The sequence below is a fragment of the Haplochromis burtoni genome, unplaced genomic scaffold (genome assembly GCF_018398535.1).
Source record: "Haplochromis burtoni strain Fernald_Lab_line unplaced genomic scaffold, NCSU_Asbu1 Contig_210, whole genome shotgun sequence".
Classification (NCBI taxonomy): Eukaryota; Metazoa; Chordata; class Actinopteri; order Cichliformes; family Cichlidae; genus Haplochromis; species Haplochromis burtoni.
In genome coordinates, this window is record NW_024582571.1 from 987,869 (window position 1) to 1,008,550 (window position 20,682).

General features: G+C 48.7%; 2 protein-coding genes across 4 annotated transcripts in view; one reads left to right on the forward strand and one right to left on the reverse strand.

The window, feature by feature from the left end:
* Positions 1–11,663, reverse strand: part of spg11 (SPG11 vesicle trafficking associated, spatacsin) — a gene marked incomplete in the record, with an annotated part of 19,978 nt that extends 8,315 nt beyond the window's left edge. The window contains 23 exon segments of the mRNA XM_042226384.1: positions 247–355; positions 619–827; positions 937–1,099; positions 1,556–1,622; positions 1,710–1,874; positions 1,986–2,131; positions 2,232–2,338; positions 2,555–2,758; positions 2,999–3,194; positions 3,263–3,471; positions 6,011–6,138; positions 6,253–6,324; positions 6,722–6,898; positions 7,005–7,180; positions 7,261–7,416; positions 7,731–7,863; positions 8,069–8,214; positions 8,530–8,927; positions 9,058–9,195; positions 9,537–9,747; positions 10,311–10,538; positions 10,613–10,800; positions 11,289–11,663. Of these exon segments, the coding sequence (XP_042082318.1) occupies positions 247–355; positions 619–827; positions 937–1,099; positions 1,556–1,622; positions 1,710–1,874; positions 1,986–2,131; positions 2,232–2,338; positions 2,555–2,758; positions 2,999–3,194; positions 3,263–3,471; positions 6,011–6,138; positions 6,253–6,324; positions 6,722–6,898; positions 7,005–7,180; positions 7,261–7,416; positions 7,731–7,863; positions 8,069–8,214; positions 8,530–8,927; positions 9,058–9,195; positions 9,537–9,747; positions 10,311–10,538; positions 10,613–10,800; positions 11,289–11,503 (3,941 nt within the window).
* A 161-nt stretch (positions 11,664–11,824) lies between these two features.
* ciao2a (cytosolic iron-sulfur assembly component 2A) lies at positions 11,825–20,331 on the forward strand. Of its 3 annotated transcripts, XM_005936393.2 has the most exons (5): positions 11,825–12,080; positions 13,560–13,724; positions 15,980–16,029; positions 18,604–18,649; positions 19,536–20,331. In XM_005936393.2, exons 1-5 carry the CDS (start codon positions 11,957–11,959, stop codon positions 19,634–19,636), a joined length of 486 nt encoding a protein of 161 aa, XP_005936455.1. In that variant the 5' UTR covers positions 11,825–11,956; the 3' UTR covers positions 19,637–20,331. The 3 variants fall into 3 exon arrangements, with proteins under 3 accessions (XP_005936455.1, XP_005936456.1, XP_005936454.1); XM_005936394.2 differs by lacking the exon at positions 18,604–18,649; XM_005936392.2 differs by lacking the exons at positions 18,604–18,649; positions 19,536–20,331 and adding an exon at positions 16,589–16,919.
* The last annotated feature ends 351 nt before the right edge of the window (positions 20,332–20,682 follow it).

A 20,682-nucleotide genomic window follows, 5' to 3' on the forward strand; every position in this document is an offset into this window, starting at 1 on the left:
CACACACACACACACACACACACACACACACACACACACACACACACACACACACACACACACACAGAAACCTCAGCCTGTGTTTAAGGTATATGAAGTGCCCATTTAACCTTTACACAAAAACAGGAAGCAAGCCTTGTACTTCCTGTTTAAAAAAAACTTCAATAACACAATAAAAGTCTATTTCAGACATTTCCGAGCTGCAGAGCACGTCACACTAAAATGCATCAATGAGGCGGGGCTGACCTGCTGATGCCTCTCTGCTCCAAACTGTCTGTTACTGCAGCTTCCAGGTAACCAATCAGCTCCTCTGCTGCTCCAGGCTCCGCCTCCACCAGTTTCACACCTTTAGACACTTAATGAGACAGCAGAGGGGAAATGTAAAAGCAACCACCTGCAGTTCCTCTAATGTCCAGCAGAGGCGCCACAGTGAGTCCATGTTCAAACTACAGCCTGATAGAAAAAGCTCATTTTCCCCTTTACACATTTGAAGGCATCGGCTACTTCCTGTTCGCCTCTCAGTTTCCTTCCTGCTCAGTGAGAATTTTGCAGGTTAAACTCAGTGTGTGTGTGTGTGTGTGTGTGTGTGTGTGTGTGTGTGTGTGTGTGTGTGTGTACCCAGAGTGTGCAGATGCTGTGTCGGGCTGCTGTGTCTGTTGCGTTGGTTCCAGTGCTGCAGGATTGCGTTCATGGCTCTGATGTCGACCCTCAGCTTGAGGCTGCAGACTCCCAGCAGTTCACAGAAACAAACGGCGGCCGACGCCACAGACGGCGCATTGAAACGCTGCAGGGCCGACCTGGACGCTCGCCGCGAGGCCTCCTGCAGCCTGGGACACATGACGCTGATGCTTAGCAGAAGGACGATGTTCCTGCGTGGTGTCCTCGCACCATTACACTTTCCTCACAGAAGCTCTGAAACGAGCGTGCGGTACTCACGTTAGCCTGACGTCCCCGCTGCCGCTAAGCTGCTGGACGAGGAAGGTGGCGTAGGCGAAAGATGGCCGACCGTGGTGGAGGAAGTAGAGATAGTCCAGATTCTCTTTTAGAGCGAACCTTTGGACCAGGTGAGGGCTGGAGAAGTGAGGCAGCTCTGATGTTTCTGTGGAGAATCATCACAAACAGGAACATTTAAAATCTTACAACATGTCAAACGTCTTCAGCTCATCCTCCGCCGTCTCCAAACCACCACAGCAGGCCTCACCGCCATCTTCAAACTTTCCCTTTCACTCCTGCTGGATCACCCCGACACTCGTCTCCACCTGCACTTTCTTCTTGTCCTCTCTTTGGACGTCTGACCCCAGGCACATGCACCGCCTTCACGACCTCTGCTCCTTGCAGCTTCACCTTTCCACCTGTCTCCCTTCCTCTACAGCACCTCCCCCTCTGCAGGGTATCTTTTACCTGCTTCCTACACTCACCACAGATCACAGTCACACTCAATTTAAAGAAAACATCTGTTTTCTGCTTCTCAGTTTCCAAAGTTCAGAGGTTTTTGGGGGTGGGGCTTCCTGTCACCACCTGAGCCGTGACCTTTGTGCTGGCTTTCGGGTCTTACCTGTGGAGTTGAGGGTGTTTGCTGCCTGCCAGCCAAACAGCCTGGACGGGTCCAGAGGGTGGAGGGACTGGAAGGAAACACCAACGGGCCGTCAGAATACCGACAATAACGAGGTGAATACTAATGAGCTGGCAGGTGACGGGTGGGCGTTTACCTGCAGCAGGTGGTACACGGAGATGTCGGAGGGCGGGCCGTTTCCTCGGGGGACGGCAGGGAACAGGGCGGCCCTCAGTTTGGGATGTGGGGCCAGCGCCATCTTCAGCAGCTGTGGGTCGACCGTCCTCTCTGACCTGCCCGACCTTTGACCCTGAGCCATCACCTGAAAGCACAGCGAGGAAACACTTCATCCTCCACCCTTCTTCATGTTTAACACCTGTCAGGGTTTTGTTTCCACACAGAGCAGCAGCTTCCTGACAGGAGCAGAGTTTACCTGGTCAATTCCTCCGGGGGCGAACATGATGGCGGCCAGCGTCAGCAGACTGTGACCCTCTAACAGCAGACTGCTGAGAGACGCCTGGCTGCCAGGTAATAACACCTGAGCACTGGTTAGACTGGCCTGGAACACCAGTCCTGGATCTGCAGCAGAGAACGAGGACAAAGCACGATGAAGAAAGGATTGAGGAGCGAGGAGGACGAGGAACGCGCTCAAACTGAGAGCGCAGAGTTCGGTTCCCACCTGACAGATCTCTGGTGATCTCCTGGATCCGCACCAGCATCTCGAACCAGGGCTGCCGCTCAGAGAGGCTCTGACTGCTCAGGAGGGAGCAGTTTCTGGGGGTCAGTCTGTGGACAGGAGGCCAGAGCTCATAATGGTGTCACCATAAGGTCGACCCAACAACAACACATACAGAGACCAACCCAGCAGTCATGTGACCCCCTATGAGTTTGGCAACAGTGAGAAGGAAAAACTCCCTTTTAACAGGAAGAAACCTCAGACAGAAGCGGGCTCAGGGAGGGGCGGGGCCATCATCAGCACTTACATCACATCATATCACACACCTGTAGTGCTCCAGGTAGGTGTAGAGCAGGTACTGAAGGTTGTGCTCCAGACAGAAGGTGATAAAGACGCCGTGGAGGTCGAGCCCGAGGGGGGAGCGGTACTGAGGGATGGGAGGAGAAGAAGACATCACGCCTCCACCCTGAGCCAACCTCCACAGCAGCTGCTCCAGGTGTGCCAGCTCGTCCGGGATGAACACGCCTCTCCTGCAGGAAATAAAACCCTGTGGTTATTTTCTTGCACCGTGCCAGCTGCACAGCTGATATGCTGGTCGATATCAGGCTAAACTGGAGACGGTGGGCGTGCGGTGTCCCGGTGTACACGGGAGCTTCTGGTCACGTCTGTGTGGTCAGAGTTTGGCCTTTTGGATGCAGGTGACCTCATCGCTGCTCACAGTGGAGCTGTGATGAACCAGGACACCTGTGCACAAACGTCTGTGTTTGTACCTGGCCAGCAGGTCCAGGATGTTCTCCCTCATGTAGCTGCTGCAGGCCGTGCTGTCGTTCACCAGTTCTGGGGTTAAGTCCGGCCACCGGGGGGTGCCAGAGGTCTCCGTATTCTGGATCCAGTCGACCACGCGGCGCTGGTCGTGCAGGGCGGTCAGATAACGCCACAGCACTGAAGCGTCGCAGGCTCTGAGCTCTAACGGAGAAAAGGAGGTTAACGCTGAACGGAGACTTATTAGAATCTGACCCCGACCCGGGTTCTACCTGCGTGCTGCAGTCTGGACAGGAGGACGGCTGTCCGGCAGCTCTGGTCCCAGTTCTTCACCCAGTCCAGTCTCAGTGTCCTCCAGAGACCCCCCCGCTCCTCCTCCTCGTCTTCCCGAGGCCTCCTCTGCACCTCCAGCTCTTTCAGAACCTCCTCACCGCCTCCCTCCTTACGAGCCATCCGAACAGTCCCGGAAAGTTTTTGGATTCTCAAAGTCAAAAACAAAGAGTTTGTGTTTACTCAGAGGTTTAACGTCTGAAAGAGTCGAGGGGCGGGTTAGAGGAGATAAAGAGAGAATTCAGAGGGTTCAGAGGAGGGCAGGTAACAAAAACAGGAACAGAGCCGAAACAAAGCAGCTGAGAGCAGGATGGGGATGTTTGTAAGATGAAACAGGAGGCTGAGGAGGATTAATGTCTGTTCGTCCTTCATAACCACGGTGGGAGGAAGCAGAGTCAGAGCATTTATAATGCAACTACCTGACCAATAATATGGCTGCTGTGAGGTTGCCGTGCCAACAGACTGTCCAGTCAAATTAAAGCATTGTGATTGGATGTCACAGATTAGCAGGTGTCTGTGTGATGCTCGCAGTCTGCTGGCTCCACAAACAAACATGGCGGTTAAACATGAAGCTTTAAAACCAGCTGATTGCCCGACGGTGAATGTGCCATTTTCCATTTACAGTTTATGCATCTACACGACAGCAAAGACCTCCGAGGAATATTCAGACCTGATTTTCCATAAACGTGTTCACAGTGTTTGAGATCAAATGTGTAATAATGTAATATTTGACTGCTTTATGATGACTGGTATGATGAAGCCCATCAGCCAGCGTGGCTGTTTTTACTGATGGAAGCTGATAGAGCAGAAACTTTGTGTATTTTTCAGTTAGAAGTAAACTAGGCTTTCAGCGTGACCACAGTCACATCACAGACTGTGGAAAACTCTGAAACTCCTCACATTAGTCCCACCTGTAGGATGGAGCCCTTACACATCTTACCCAGGTGTCACCTATGACTAGGGCTGCCACGATTAGTCGACTAGTCACGACTACGACTGATTGACGCGTCGTTTGAAGCTTTGTAAGATCCCAAAAGACGCAGGAATAAGTAGCAGGATTTAAGAGTGTAATAACGGACTGAAACAGAAGATGGCAGCACTGCATGTACAAGGATGCCAGCTGCCGTTAAACCCCGAAGAAGAAGAAGAAGAAGAAGCAGCTGTGTCCCAGAATTCATAGCGCAGCCCAGCTCAGTTTCCAACAATGGCGGCAGCTAGTTAGTTTTAATATTACTCTTATTATTCTTTCTGGGTCACAAAATAAACGTTTAACATATTTTCAGGCGAGAATGTAGCTGTGTAAACCTCAAATATCTGCTCAGTTTATCAGGACACCACATATTTTCAAAAGCGCTCCGACGTTTTCGGAGACGTCTGTTACCCACTAGCTCGATAGCTAGCCGGGGGCTAGGTCACTAGCGCCGTGAGAACACCGGACTCCCGGCAAATCGTTTTCAAACCCACCGCTGTCTTTCGCTACTCAGGTTAAACATGATATATGAGTCACTTAGATAACTTAAAATGTTATTGTTTGGCTTTTTTTAGTATTTTATTTGTTCCTGAGTAAATCGGTTTGGCTGAGATTAAAGTTATAGTTTTTACACAGCTGAATAAACGTCAAGCAGACAGCTGATTATCAGAAGTGTGAGATGCTGGAGAATTTACTCCGGTGTCCTGTTATATTTTAGATAGCAAGGAGTTTATTAAACTTCACCGAAACAATCTGCAAATTTCATTAAAATTGAATAAACTATCATCTTGTCTTTATTTTTAGTTAGCACCTTAAAAGCTTAAAGCTGTAAGCTAATGATAGTTATATAAGAGCAGATGCTGCTGGTGCAATAAGCTGTACGTTTTACGTCCAATGGATGATGATCTGATTAGTCGACTATCAAAATAGTCACAGCCCTACCTACGACCCTGAAAAAGCTCAGCTGTAACATCTGTAACAAAGTATTACATACATAAGTGCCGATATGCTAAATCCCCCCCTTCATGGCCTGCTCTTAAAAACGACCTCTCCCTGTTCCGTAAATCTCTTAAGCTAATAAATAAGCCCCAAGCAATCAAATTGCATAGATTTTTAGAAGAGTTTGATTTTTCTTAGCCCCTTATTTAAGTTATGTGTCTTGTTTATGGAACCTCACTTTTAGAGATTTTATGATCCCCCTTGTCTTCTTTATTTCTGTTCCTTGTTTTTCATTCTTTTTTTATTCTTATTTATTTTTGTATTGGTTATTCATCTTTTTATATTATTATTATGTAGATGTGTGAATATGGATGTGTATGTATGCATGTATATGCATATATATGTATAAATATGTGATGTGTGTGTATGTATGTATGTTTACTTTCAGTTATTGTCGATTTCATTGTGGTGTATAGGAGATGTGATTCTGTTCTGATTGATTTAATATGTCGCTTGTCTCTTTGAGATTGTCATTGTTATTGTTCTAAATAAAGTTCATTTTAAAAAAAAAAAAAAAAAAAAAGCTGTAACATCTGTGCAGCATACTAACTACTAGGTCGGCTTCCAGAAGCTGACCAATCAGAAAGAAGCAGGTTTTTGGGTGGGCGGTGCATAAAGAGACAGGAGCTAACACGTCCACAACACAGACGTCTGCAGTGTGACAGAGAGCCACTCTGATTGGTGGAACTCTGTGCTGTGGATTCAGCAAGCAGCTGTTTACCCTTGATGCGAGGTACTTCCTGTGCAGCGGACAGCCGGCCGCGACCCCAGCTTCTCCATCTCCCCGATGAACTCAACACTCTCCTTCTCTTCCTCTGGGAAGTAACTCCGACTGGACAGCTCATCCACCTGTGCAACAAGTAGGAACAGTTTAGAGGTCGGACGGGGACGAACGTAAACATTCACAGAAACAAACGGAGAGCGTGCTTCAAAGTAAAATACCGGGAAACACGCCACACTCACCATCAGCTCCCTCAGCTCCTTGTCATCCGTGTGGAGGCAGATAAGGTGGAGCTGCTGCTTCACACTGAAACCCTGCAAACCCAAACACAGACCGCTCAGCCTCGACGCTCTGTCTCCTTTAAAGAACAGAGCTGCCACATCCATCCCAGCGCTGGCTCACACGCGAGCTGAAGCTACGTCGAAAAGGATCGACGAATCGGCTCGCAGAGCCGGGGTCCAGGCCCCGCTCCGTTTGAGACTGTGGACTCAGAGTCTCTGTGACATCATACAGATCCCAGAGCAGATAAACTGGCCCACAGGCTTTACTCCTACACCCGCGGCCACATTATTAGAAACGTTGGTCGTGTTTGATGGAACAGGAGATAAAAAACAATCGGTACTTTTGTCTTTACTTCTCTTCTATGAGGCTCATCTTTGCTCTTTTTCTGATAACCTGTAGTTGAACGTGTGTGATGTCAGCTGCTCTCACCATGTTGGCGAGGAGCGTGTTGGCGGTCTGCAGGTCTCGGCGCCGCAGGCAGGAGGAAACTTGCCGCAGACCCTCCCTCCTCAGAGCCGGCAGGCGACGTTCGGGCCGGTTCTGCCTCCGCAGGACTGCCTGAGCTCTTGGGATCTGATTGGTCAGGATGGACTGATGGACCACTTCCTGCAGCATGAACACAGAACAACACTTTTCAGATTTTCACACATTTTTTAGCATCACAGGAAGGTTACTGCGGTTATGGGACCAAAGAAAAACGTCTAAATCTGACCTCTGCTGAGAGCTGCTCCCACTCGTCCCGCTGAGCCTCCTCCTCGGCCGGAGCCGCAGCTCTGGTAGCCGACACATCGGGCCCTGCAGCCCAGGGGAATCTCTTCATGTAGCTCCTCAGCTCGGCGACGTACCGATCCAGAACGTTCATGCAGCTCTGCACGCCCGAGTCCTCGTCTGCAGACGCAGCAGAGCAGCGTCAACTCGGACACCTGTATTAATGCTCTGTGTGTGTGTGTGTGCGCTTGTTCTCTTACGGTGTGTGTTGGACAGCACGGAGCGGATCTGCGTGTTCACGAAGCTCAGGGTGATGTTGAGCAGCTGCTCGGAGAACTGTCGGCTCTGAGCTTCGCTGTTCGAGTCTCTGACGGCTGAACACAGCAGGTCTAAGGCGGGACACAGCTCCTGCACTCCTGCAGGGGCGACGGCTCGTTACACACGATATCACAAAAAAATAAGAAATCAGGAAGGGGACAGATATTTGTATCACAGCAGTTTGCCTCTAAGATTATGTGTTTTCTGATGTTACAGACTTTAGTTAAACTGAACGATGCTTTGTGCTGTTGCTTCGTGTAATAAGCACCAACAAACTCTTTCCTGAACTCGTTTCAGGGAAAGTTGTTTTGGAAGATTTGCATTCAACGGCATCCACGTGCATCTGCGAGCAGTTTGCACACTTCTCTGCCTGTGATCTAAAACGTGTGCTTGTAACGTGGCGTGCACGTACTGTCTGTGAGGCTCAGCGTGGAGGCGGCGGGCTGATCAGCAGAGCTGAACGCTGCCGCCGGAGGGTTCAGGACGTTTTCTTTGCTCTTCAGGTAGAAATCGACCGTGTCCAGCTGACGGTTCTTCAGTCCAGTCTGTGCAACAACAAAGAAGACAAACTGTTTGATGCAAATGTCATAAACAGTGGAAACAAAGTAGAATTTGTTTTTACTTTTCTTAATGAATAGATAACAGAGTTTTTTGTTTCAGGATTTTCTCTCTCACAGAACCATCAAAGATCTCAAAAATGTTTTCCTGTGATCAGAACGAGGTTTAATTAGATATACAGCTGTTTGCTACCTGCAGGGCGTGGATGGGGATGGAGCAGCGCCCCCAGCTGTTCAGGTGGCAGACTGCGTCCACTGTCGCCGCGCTGCCGAACAACATCAGCCGGCTGAGCAAGTCCTGCTGCGATACGGAGAACAGGACCTGGAACACACCGGCCTCTGACACACACACACACACACACACACACACACACACACACACACACACACACACACACACACACACAGGATGTGAGGTTACTGGAGGCGGGGCTTGCTGATTTGATGCGGTCCCTGCTGTCTTTCCTTTCTTTCACAGAAACACGAGCTGTCAGGTGATCGCGCCGCTTCGACACAAACTGCAAGTTTTTGAAAATTACGTGGACAAAAAACCAAGTTGGATTCATTTGTGCAGAGTAACCGTGTGAACCTTTGGCGCCCTGTCGGGCTGCTGAGGCCATCACAGCAACAGTGACCTGGAGCGCGGCGACTTACTCTTCAGCAGCAGCCGATGCTGCCGCTCTCCACAGCGCTGAACCGGCGCTGCCTCGCCCGCCGCCTGGTGGTATCTCACGTTCCCGTACTTCATATCCCACAATGCAACTGTGGTCTGTTGGTTTCCCGGGCGGACGAAGGTCAGCAGAGCGGAGAACTCAGAGACGGTGAGCTGAGATGAAGCGGACGATTCGGGGACGGCGAAAGTGACGGTCATCCCCCCCGGAGGCACTCTGCTGTAGGACGAGGATGGAGCCAGGTGGGAGTCCAGGTGGGGGAGGGAGGAGAACAAGGAGGAGGTCCTGGGAGGCTGAGATGAAGAGAAGCAGGAGGAGGAGGAAGGAGCAGTGGCCTGTTTTGCTCTGCTGTACATGGAGTTGAGACGAGCCTCCCAGGAGCTGGAGTTGAGGTCAGAGGTGAAAGGTCAGAGGTGGACCTTTCTCTTCTTAAAATAAATAACTATTTTAACAAACAAAAATCAAGAAAGTTTCAGTCACAGCTCATAAATCCAGACGCTCCGCAGCTTACCGGTCGGTGCTGAAGGTCGCTCCCAGGGCCGAGACGCTGAAGATGGAGCTCGACAGGCTGTCCTGGTCTCTGGGGTGCTGCGGCTGAAGAGGGGGGCGTGACCGAGGGGCGGCGCACAGCAGGTGGTCCGGAAACATCCTGAAAGACAGATCATGACTCTGAAGTTTGCTCTGTGCAGTCTCTGCAGTGCAGAGCGGGATTAGCTCGCAGACGAGTCGGCGCCATTAGATTTTCCCTGTTTGATGCAGTTAATCGGTTTAATATTCCTCCAGCTGAGCCGGGAACCTCACGCACAGGATCAGAGCGCCGCAGACGAATCCACCCCGCCCTCGCCGTTTCTGCTTCTGTCACCATTCTGAGAATCTTTTCAGCACTTTATGGCTTTAATGTGACGCTTTTCACCTGAATCACCACAAACAGACTCTAACACAGACACTACTCATCGAGATGTCTTCTAAGTCATTGCACTGACTTTATACCTGAAGTAGTGGTTGAGGTCGACGGCGATGGCGGCGTGGGACTGAGTGACGGCCACGGCTGTGCTCAGATCAGCCGACACCTGGAGGAGGCAGAAGGAGGCAGAGGAGGAGAAGGGGAAAGAGGTGAGCTCGTCCTCTGCCGGGCTGGAGCTCAGGTAGGCGGGCAGGCTAACGCTGGCCAGCAGAGTGCCATCAGAGACGCTGCACACAGCTGGAGGGGGTGGAGTTAAAGAAAAGGATGTATGGACAAAAACGAGGCGCTTTATTTCATGCATTCATGAAAGTTACACCGCAAACAATTTGAGAGGAATGTATTTAAATGCTTCATAAAAAGGAGAACTCCATCATCGATACACATCCCTCTTTCCTGTCTCTTAACTAAAGGAACGCGCTCTTGGACGTGTGCAGAGGACGGAGAGTGGATGATGAAGATGGAGCTGGCAGGCAGGAGGAAAACAGGAAGGCCTCAGAAGAGGTTCGTGGGTGGATGCAGTAAAGGAGGACGTGGTACTGGGATGGACCATAACAGCAGCAGCTGCAAGAAGAAATCACCCAGCGATGTCTGTTTTCATAAGTTATGTTATTGTTGGGGGATCATCTGCAGGACTTCCGCCGCCCGTCAGTGCACATATTATATATTGTGACCTTCTGCACACTGTTACTCGCGCTGACCTGTTTAGGACGGTGTGTGAGTCATGAGCCATGTTCTCAGTGTCGTATGTCACAGTGTGCTGATTGTAATACTGTGTGTAGCAGTGAGACCGTGAAGGATACATATGAGTCCAGTGGAGCTGAGGGCAAACAGGGTTTCCATGGAGACGCAGTGATGGACAGCAGAGCACGAGACGCTGTCGGCCAGCTGGACTCTGCAGCAGGATAACGTCTGAGGCTCCTCCTCCTCCTGCTGCCACTGTAGCTGCAGCAGCCAATCAGAGTTCAGCAGAGCGCAGCAGCGGGCAGTCACAAAGGACAACACCTGCACCGCCTGCAGCTCGCTCACACCTGGGAGCAAACACTCGGTCAGCTAATGCAACACGTTAATAGCCGCGGGTGGTCTAGACGGTTTTGGTACTCACTGGGGTCCTGGTCTCTGATGGTCTGCAGCAGGCGGTCTGCAGGATACTCACACACACAGAGAACGGAGGTGAAGGCCGACCGCTCAGCCCTGACCTCCAGCAGCTTCAGGTCACCCTGAGATCCCACAGCCAGCAGCCTGAAGCCGCCGACTCCCCGAGAGTGGACGGACACCTCCTCCCACGAAAAACTGTGAGCAGAAAGAAACTTTTAGAAAATCTGCTTGTTTACCTGCAGTCCTGGGCAGCCCTCACTAACCGACACAGCACAGGGAGGACGTCTGCTGACCTCCAGCTGCAGTATCAGCTGTCTTTGGAGGCGTTTTACTGGCTTTTTGTCTCCGTTTGTGCAGCTGCACTCCACAGAGAGCCACGCACTGCAGTGCTTCAGCATACAAACACATGTTGGTGTTTTAGTAATACATGCATTTATTTTCAGCCCATTTTCTTATTGTGTGTGTGTCACATTACCCAAATCATGTAGATATTTTAGCAAACATCAAATAGTCAGAAATCACAGTTAAATGTTAGCTGGACAGTGCCAGGAGGAGCTCTGTTTGATGGCTTCTAGTTTAAACAGAGGATGTCTCAGATCCAACGCATTTTCATGTTGAACCAGTTACTCGGAGATTATTCAGCGTTATCACAGTCACTATCTGTGCGGTTCCTGCTGACTCACTCTCGGTAGCTGCCCTCCACTGCAGCCGGAGAAGCCTCTCTGTCCGCCGGGTCCCACACCACCAGCTGCCCCCGGACCCCCAGACATCCGAGCAGGGAGCCTCCAGGAGCAAGCTCGGCTTTCCGTACGTCCGCTACATCACCACAGTGCTGATTTTCCGGGATCACAGCTACCTCCGTGGATCCAGCCTGCAGCCGCTGATCCGCTTCCAACATCTTCGCGAGGTGAACCGGGACCGGAGAAACCGGATTAAAGGTCTAACTGTGAGCTAAGAGGACATTTTAGTTTCAAAAGAAGAATAAATCTGCTGTCGAAGCTCTTTGGATACTTCCTTTTCTCATGTAAACAGCTGCTCGGTTTCAGTTGTCACGTGTGCTGCCTCTACTGTCAGCTGACCTCCGCGGAAACTCATGCGCAATAACGTCATCGTGGATCGATTGCTTTTCCCTGGACCCAGCTCTAGAAAGCGACACGCTAATTGGCTGAGACTAACACCGCCGATCTGTATACAGTTTAGCAGTTAGCGCTCATGCTAACTGTAGCTGCTTGGTTCCATTGTCGCAGATAGAGATCTGCTGAAGGCGCGCTGCTGTACGCTAACGGCTGTCATTAGCTTTCCTGCCAAAGTCACCGCGACAGGTCCCGTTTATTATGGCGTTTTCTAAAACATGGAAGCAGTGTTGAGCCTCGTGTCGTTAACTGTCACGAAGGTTTTACAGTTCTCCGGACTGACGGACAACTGGAATGCCCCGAGGGCCAAAAAGATGGAGGAGAAAGCGTTAGAAGTGTACGGTACGTTCAGCCAGTAATGGAGGCTAATGGAGGCTCTGGTCTCATAAACAGGGCTCTACTGCACTGTCAGCTAACCTGTCTACGTACTGTAAGTCTGTAAACCCACGGCCAGGATACTGACAATAAATACCAACGACTGTAAATAATGTTAAACACATGCAGTCAGTGATGACTGCCGCCACACTGTAAGAAAAACTATCTGAGTAAGAGTTTTCGGTCAGTTTTGCTCGCAGATGATTAAATCACGCGCCGAAGTGTCGACCGTGTAATGAGCTTTAGCAGGTGTTATAGATTAGTAGTAAAAACGTAAACTGTTGAAGATTAAGTTAAATGTGAGATTATTGAACTGGAGTTTGGTGCGACGAAAGAAAAGATTTGTCTGGTTAAACATGTGGAAAAGGTTAGAGAATTAAAACTTAGGCTCAACATTTGACCTGTTTTTAACTGTCCTCCTCAGTAAAACTACATGAGGTTTCCATCCACTCATCACAGGCATGAACCTCACAGTCATTTTGGGCTTTTAATGATTTCTTTGAGCGGTTCTTCTTCCAGGATGGACAGTTTTAAAAAACTTAAAAACAGGATCTGGGTGCTCAAGTCTGAATTGATTTTGATGTTTACGTGCACATGCTGAAAGCTTGTGATAAATGATGTTGGAGGTTCTATAATGTCTTTAAACTTGGCCGAGGCCTGTTAGCTTCTCATTAGTGATCATGGCTAATTACGGCTGACAGATTCTCTCTGCAGCATAAAAAGGATTTGTTTGACAGCATTCACTGGATTGACCAATACTGGGAACAATGGGAAAGTCCAGCCATCTCAGTGAAGATCTGAAAAGCAGAAGTGCAGATTTACACAAGTTGGGAAAGTCTCTCTGAGCCGTTTCTGAGCAAGGATCCAAGATCACACAAGTTACTCAGATCTGTCCCCACTGAGGTCTGGGAGACACCCAGACTGTCCCCCTCAGCTCAAATGAGCAGCTAGCCGAGTGAAATGGGGACACAGTCAGGAGTTCCAACAGGACAACGATCCCAAACACACATCAGAACTGGTTTTGGATAAAGCAGGCTAACACTGGGCTTAGCATTGAGCGTTTCAAACCCCTGAAAATTTGTGGACCAGTTTAAATGAACTCGACTGATTCAGCAAAGGAGAGCAGTCACATATCAGCCAGACGTGCCAGAAGCTGGTTGATGGATACAAAAACATGTGGTTGAGGTGCATCTTGCTAAGAGGCATTTAACCTGACATTCGTGGGGGTGTATGTATATATCTGAGCCTGACAGCCTTGAGACTCACTTCCTTCACAGTGACCTTCCTACAGGTCTGCTCTGCAGCAGGAAAAACTCAGAATTTCTTGGACTCTTCGTATCATTCTCAGTTTGTTTCAGCGGATCCTCAAACACGAGGCTTTGCCTGTTTTCTCACTTTAATCTCGCCGTCATGTGACTCACGTTTTCTTTTTCTGCCCTCCATCAGATGTGATCAAATCGATCCGTGACCCAGAGAAGCCCAACACCCTGGAGGAGCTGGAGGTGGTGACGGAGAAGTGCGTGGAGGTGCAGGAGCTCGGAGAAGACGAGTACCTCATCATCATCAGGTTCTCCCCCACCGTCCCCCACTGCTCCCTGGCTACGCTGATCGGTGAGTCGATGATTGAACCAGTCTGAGTTATTTCAGCTCCTGTTAGGAGGACAACTCAAAATATTCCAGATAATCTATTTCTAAGGTTTATGGAAAATCTTTGCAGGAGACGCTTACAGGAGGAACCGCATTTGAAAAACGAATCGTAGCTTCAACAAAAAGAAACCAGAGTGAAAGATCAACATGAGCCTAAAGACAAGACTGAACACTTCAAAATGAAATCGAGTTAAAAATCAGGAACTAAAAAGTTCAAACAACCACCAGTCACACAAGAGTCTGTGATCCACCCCAGAAGCTGTTAGTTGGGATGCCGTGTGCAGTGTAAGTAACACTGCAAACCTCATAAACTCCTGTTTTATCTCCTGGAGCACCGAGACATGTGTCCAGTGTTTAAACTGAGAAAATGAACCACTATGATAAAACAATGAGCTCATTTTGAATCTGATGGCAGGAACGTGTTTCTCACTGCGTCCGCTCGTCTTTTACATCAGCGCATAAATGTCTGTGAGCCAAAGAGAGCAGCTGCTCGACGTAGTTTTGTGCAGATTGTGAACCTCTGCTCGTCTTTCCTTCTCACACTCTTTTTGTTCCCAGACATGTTACTGACCTGCTGCCAGTGACCCGATTACCTCGGCCGAGGTGACCCGCTCTGTGTTTGGTGTCATTCTGTCTGTGGACGCGTAGCTGGATACACTGTGTCAGGGCTTCAGGTAGAGCAGGGTCAGGTTAGTTTCCATGATTCTTACAGGTGTGCTGTGTGTTGTCAGCATATAGAAAGTACTGTCTACAGATTTCAAAGTATGTAAGTGTCGTCAGGTTAGTCAGAAATATACTGCAGTATAATATTATATAATACTACTTAGTCCTGCATACAGTTTGTGTAATCAGAGTAAACCTCTGTCACACTGCCTGTATCTGCAAACTTGTTAAAGTAGATTTAATAAGAGCAAAGAAAACAAATGAACATGTAGAAAACAGCCTCGTGCTCAGAGAGCGAGCTGCCCCGCTGCTTCTCCTTCTTACAAAATGTTCCTCTCTTCCATGGAGAACAGTAAAAGTCTCAGTTTAAACATTTGATGTCTTGTCTCTCTTCTGTTGGGAATAAAACATGAATATTTATGAGAGCTGCACATCGCTGAATTCTTGTGCAACGGGGTCGTAACCACCTGATTTATTTTAATTAGAAGTTTGTTTCCCTTTTAATCACAGTCCAGTCTCTCCATCACCTCTGTAAGGCCGCCGCGCTGGCAGCCACAGAGCTCGTACTTATTATTCTGGACGTCCTCACAGCGGCGGCGCTGCAGTGACAGAGTCCGCCCGAGGACGCTCTTAATGTGATGAGCAGCAGGAAATAACCAGCGCCTCGCTTTTAGCTCAAAGCGATCTCTGGAAGCGTGTGTGTGTGTGTGTGTGTGTGTGTGTGTGTGTGTGTGTGTGTGTGTGTGTAAATAAAGTTTTAACCAGACAGCGCTGCTGCATCATGGAGAGCCTTTTAACACAGCTGTGGCTCCATTTTTGGATGTTTTATGGGCCCGCTCCAGCTCCTTTTCCTATTTCTATCAAACGGTCGGAGCGACAGAGTGAATCTACTTCAACACAGACTATATAAAACCCGACATGCTGTGGCAGCTGAAGACATCACTGTGGGACTATGATTAATTTAGCAGCTAATGGCAGAAGTTGGTTCTTTTTGAATGGGAGGCTGCTCTCACGATGTGTTTATTGTTGTTGGAGTGATTTTGTTAAATGTTGTCATTGTTGTGCTTCAGTTTGTAAACCTTTTCTTAAACGGCATGTTTAGATATTCTTTTGTTCTCCTCCCCGGCCTGTTGAATGGTGGGGGGGCCGTAATGTTTAACTACAGGCACAACTACAGATTTCCGTATCTTGTGAAGGATGTTCAGCCCCGGCCATTTAGGGGCTCCCCTATGCTTGTATATGGTGAACCATTAAAGTTAAGCTGTATACAGGAGTGGGGAGATGACCTTTGGATAACCAGGAAATGTGGTTAAACAGTTGTAAGCATATATTGTGTGGCAGGAAGTCATGTATACAGAGACACACACAGACACATACACATTCATTCATACATTCATGCACACACACAGTGCCTTAGTTTTTATGGCACGTGCTTCTTCTCATGTTTGATGTTCCTGTTTGCTGTTTTCCTCATCAGTAAACTCTGACACACTCGTCTAATCTGCTGCTAACGTTGCTCTTCGTCAGTGTCTGATGAGCTTCTTCTGTGTCTGCAGGCCTGTGCTTACAAGTCAAGCTCCAGCGATGTTTGCCATTTAAACACAAGGTGAGTTTCAGCGTGACATAAGCCGCTGCACCCAAACCACAGATGACACATTTTCACCCCGACCTCCTCTGGCATCAAGCCCCCGTAGATCCTTTTTATCTTGATGTTGTGGTCAAGCCAGTGCAGTGAATCTCTCCTGTTTGCTTTGGTCTCCGAGTCTTAGCACTTTGGGCCAAAGAGCGTCCAGCCAGAGCTGCTGGAAAATCGCCAGCTTTAGTTTTAATTCCAGTTTTTAGGTAGCAATCGAACATTTAAAAAAAACAACTTTATTAGGTATCAAATATGTACAGAGAAAATACACAAGGAAGGTTGGATTTGAACCTTTGTGTTTAGCAATTAGCATCACCTTTTCCCCCGCCCACTTTCTACTTTTGGTCAGGGTTTAGGCGGAGCTCGTCATGGTCTAGGTTAAAATGCGCACCCGCTTCTCAGTGATGCCACAACAAGGTGGTCAGCTGACCTCTGCCAAATGACACCTTTGCTTTCAGCCATTTTCTGTATAGAGCAACTAGCAATATAATTATAGAAGTTTCACCCGGTGCTGTTTTTGTGTGCGTAGACGTTTGAACTGCCTTCCAAACTCAGACGTGACAAAACAAATCGAACAGAGAACAAAAGGAAGCGGAGGAGTCGAAGCTTCCTGGACAGACACAGCTGTTCTGTCATTAACACATCAATGAGCGGCACTCGGAGAAACGGAGGCAGGAATACCGCTGTCGACGAACCCTCCGCTGGCCTTGGCAGCCCGTTAGCGGTTTATTCATGAGCTCGTTGGAGAGGTTTCAGCATCAGAGATCGAGGAGTTCTTGGACTGCTATCAGACAGACCGGAGAGGGTGCAGGCAGGTGGAGAGCTGCAAGCTTCATCATTAAAGCTGCTTTACAAACGAGTCGAGTAGCCTCTTAATTAGAGGAGTGATTTTAATCAGCAGTGCTGGACAAAGCAGCTTCACACTGGCAGAAAAAGTTATCAGAGTAATGAAAAGTTTGTTTAATGGAGCCTGATTTCTGCAGGAAGCTCTCACTGACTGTTTGCATAGCAGTTAATCCAAACCACACAGGAACATTAAAAATACAGTGAGTGTATTTAATCCTCTCTTCCTGATTCTCATGAAAAATAAACTCACATTCTGTTAAACGTATAATTAATAGGTAACACATGAAAAGTGCATAAACATGCTCATTTATTCCTGATGTTGTCCTAATTACTTTTTACCGGCAGATTAGACAAGCCTGACGAGCACTGGTTAAACAACAACAGCTGGTTATAAGCTAACACTTTTCATGTCTGTTCTTCTCATTATCAGTTTGATTTCATTCTCACATCATGTGAGAGTTTATTCACTTAGTGTTCGAGTCCGAGAAAGTTGCATCCACTTCAAAAAAAGTTTCACTAATGTTGCCCAACAGAGACTGACAGTGTCCGACAGAGCCCAACAGAGGCTAGCGGTGCCCGACAGAGGCTAACAGAGGCTAGCAGTGCCCGACAGAGGCTAACAGAGGCTAGCAGTGCCCGACAGAGGCTAACAGAGGCTAGCAGTGCCCGACAGAGGCTAACAGATCGTAGCGTGCCCGACAGAGGCTAACAGAGGCTAGCAGTGCCCGACAGAGGCTAACAGAGCTAGCAGTCCCGACAGTGGCTGACGGTGCCCGACAGAGGCTAACAGAGGCTAGCAGTGCCCGACAGAGGCTAACAGAGGCTAGCACCGACAGTGGCTGACGGTGCCCGACAGAGGCTAACAGAGGCTAGCAGTGCCCGACAGAGGCTAACAGAGGCTAGCAGTCCCGACAGTGGCTGACGGTGCCCGACAGTGGCTAACAGAGGCTATCAGTGCCCGACAGAGGCTAACAGAGGCTAGCTGCCCGACAGAGGCTAACAGAGGCTAGCAGTGCCCGACAGAGGCTAACAGAGGCTAGCAGAGCCCGACAGAGGCTGACGGTGCCCGACAGAGGCTAACAGAGGCTGACAGAGGCTAGCAGTGCCCGACGGAGGCTAAAAGAGTTTTTAGATGTGTCCTTGATCCATCACAGCTGATTTAAACGGCTAAATGACCTCCTCAACATGTCCTGAAGTTCTCCAGAGGCCTGGTAATGAAGTCATGTGATTCAGGTGTGTTGACCCAGGGTGAGATCTAAAACCTGCAGGACACCGGCCCCAGATGTCCTCTTGGACAAAGCTCGGTTAGTTTCCAGCGTTGTCTTCCTGCCACATGATAGCGTTTCTCTGCCCATTGGGGACCAAGTCCTATCACTGAAACCAGTCATCTGAGAGCGGTCTCAGTCATCGAGGGTTCACGCTGTGCACCGTCAGATTTCAGTTTTATCACACTCTGAGCAGCGTTCACGTTTCAAAGTTGAGTTTTAAATGATGAATGGCGTCTGTTGTTCTCTGAGGCGCAGGAATCCTGCTTTATTTCTGCTCTCAGAGTTTCTAATCCTAAACCACCTTCCTCTGTGTTTCTCGCTTTTATGCAGAGCCGGGCTTTCAAATCCTCTGTTAACTGAATATAAGCTGGATAAATGACTCTGAAACCAGCAGCCCGTTAACAACGCTTCTTTTTCTTTGCCTTCTCAGTTGGAAATTTACATTTCGGAAGGAACACACTCTACTGAAGAAGATAGTAAGTCTGCCTCATTTATTTTTGAAAGGCATTTTCATGGATTGTGTGGAACACGCAGCTAGACGTATTCAGCAAAGACAGCAGGGGTTCAGAAGGATCTGAGCTTTTAGAAACTACAGATTGTCTTTTACCTGAATCTGCTGTTAGAAGCCAAGACGTTCATGGTATTTACTTTACACGTCTGACTTTGCTCCTAACCCTGTCCTACTGTTTTAGTCACATGCTACTCCGGCTCTGCACAGGTTCCTATGGTTACTATTATTTTGACCGTCTTTAGGTTTAATTTACACAAAACTTAAGAACTATGGGATTAAAGTGCTCAACGTGTAAAGGTATTAGCATGTAGACGGTGCAAGATAATCTCTTGATATTATTATTTTTTTTATCTGTACTGACAAGTTACATGAACGACTTTTAAAAAATGGAGCAAACTGACAAAATACAGCAACAGGTGAGAGTGAAGAGCTAAAAATCCCCACAGCAATAAAGTGCAGAGACAAGAGGCTAAAACGCTGCATGAACATTACAGCACAAACATGAGCAAGTGGTTCAGAGCACATGGTGCCATTAACCATTAAAACCCTGAATCTGAAACCACAGCACTGATCCCACTGACGCTGATACCTGATCCAGCTCTGAGTTACTCAGAAATGTGGTGAAATCTTTACAAAGACTCAGATAAACCCGAGCTGGGAGCAACAGCTGAGGTCCTAGAATGGAGCCCTGAGGAACACCCCTCACCCCTCAATGAGATGATGTGTTGGAGCTAAGCAGCGCTCTCTGAGCTTATTCCAGCTCAAACATTACAGGAGGGGGCGGCACGTGTGCGGGTTTCCGGTGTGGTCCAGTTGTCAGAACGTTTGTGTCGTCTCTGTTTTTGTCTCAGTTAACAAACAGATCAACGACAAGGAGCGAGTGGCGGCCGCCATGGAGAACCCCAACCTGAGAGAGATCGTGGAGCAGTGTGTCACCGAGCCGGACGACTGACTGCTTGGAGTGTGTGTGTGTGTGTGTGTGTGTGTGTGTGTGCGCGTGTGCGTGTGCGCGCGCGTGCGTGCGTGCGTGTGCGCGCGCGCGTGCGTGCGTGCGTGCGTGTCCATCCATAGTGCCTGAAAATTACACTCAGAGGACTGCTGAACGCTCGCCTAAAGGCGGAGCCTTGTGTTGGCTCGCCGGACCGTGTCGGGGGGATTTGGGGTTTTGTTTTGGAGGCTCCTCACGGGGAACTCTGAGCCATAAAGAGTCAGAGGCTGAAGTCAAACAGCGTGTGTGTGTGTGTGTGTGTGTGTGTGTGTGTGTGTGTGTGTTCACTTTCTCATCATTCCCTGCTGCAGGGACTCTCCCTGAGCGGCAGCGTTTCCTCGCTGTCGTCTGCTAAAGGCGACGCAAGATGCTGCAGGCGGAATTGGGTGGGGCAAACAGAGACTGTCCTACTTCCATGTCATCGTGCAGACTGGGTCGTTCTGTGGACAATCAGAATCTGTGGCTTTACCTCCTTTTATATACAAGAAGAGAGACTCACAGATGTTTCCAGCTTCTCTTGTAATGGTTGTTTTTTGGCGCCTGTCCTTTTCTAAATGCACTTATCGAGATTTATCTGAGGGGGTCGTTATTTTTAATGAGTAAGATGTAAAAATCTAATTTACTAAATAACCAGGTAATAAAATTAGATTAAAAGTGGACCTGTTTTCCTCGTTTTGTTCTTGTTTCCTGTCATAAATCTCCCGTTCCTTCATATTAACTTGATCAAAGTTTGTAATAATGAGCTCAGTGTATGTACAGCCATCCCTGTGAGCCGATGGGTCAGGCTGCACTCACTCATTTTATCAGGCTTTTCTATTCCTGGAACTTTGTGATGTCACAGAGAACGGTGGAGCAGCCAGAACTGAAAGGTCTCCCATGTACAGGAGTATTTTTTTAATAACAGGCATTTTTTTTCCCCCAAGTTCATGTTGATAAACATCTCAGTCGTCAGTATTCTCTCAAGTGCTGCCGAGAGCACGCCAAAGCAGCGGGTGTCGATATCATCCCAA

Excerpts from the sequence above, each read along its gene's own strand:
- ciao2a (XM_005936392.2), top strand. The coding sequence starts at position 11,957 with ATGGAAGCAGTGTTGAGCCTCGTGTCGTTAACTGTCACGAAGGTTTTA. Across the intron at positions 12,081-13,559 it reads GAAAGCGTTAGAAGTGTACG|ATGTGATCAAATCGATCCGT; the intron begins GTACGTTCAGCC and ends GCCCTCCATCAG. Across the intron at positions 16,030-16,588 it reads GTTTGCCATTTAAACACAAG|ACGTTTGAACTGCCTTCCAA; the intron begins GTGAGTTTCAGC and ends TTGTGTGCGTAG.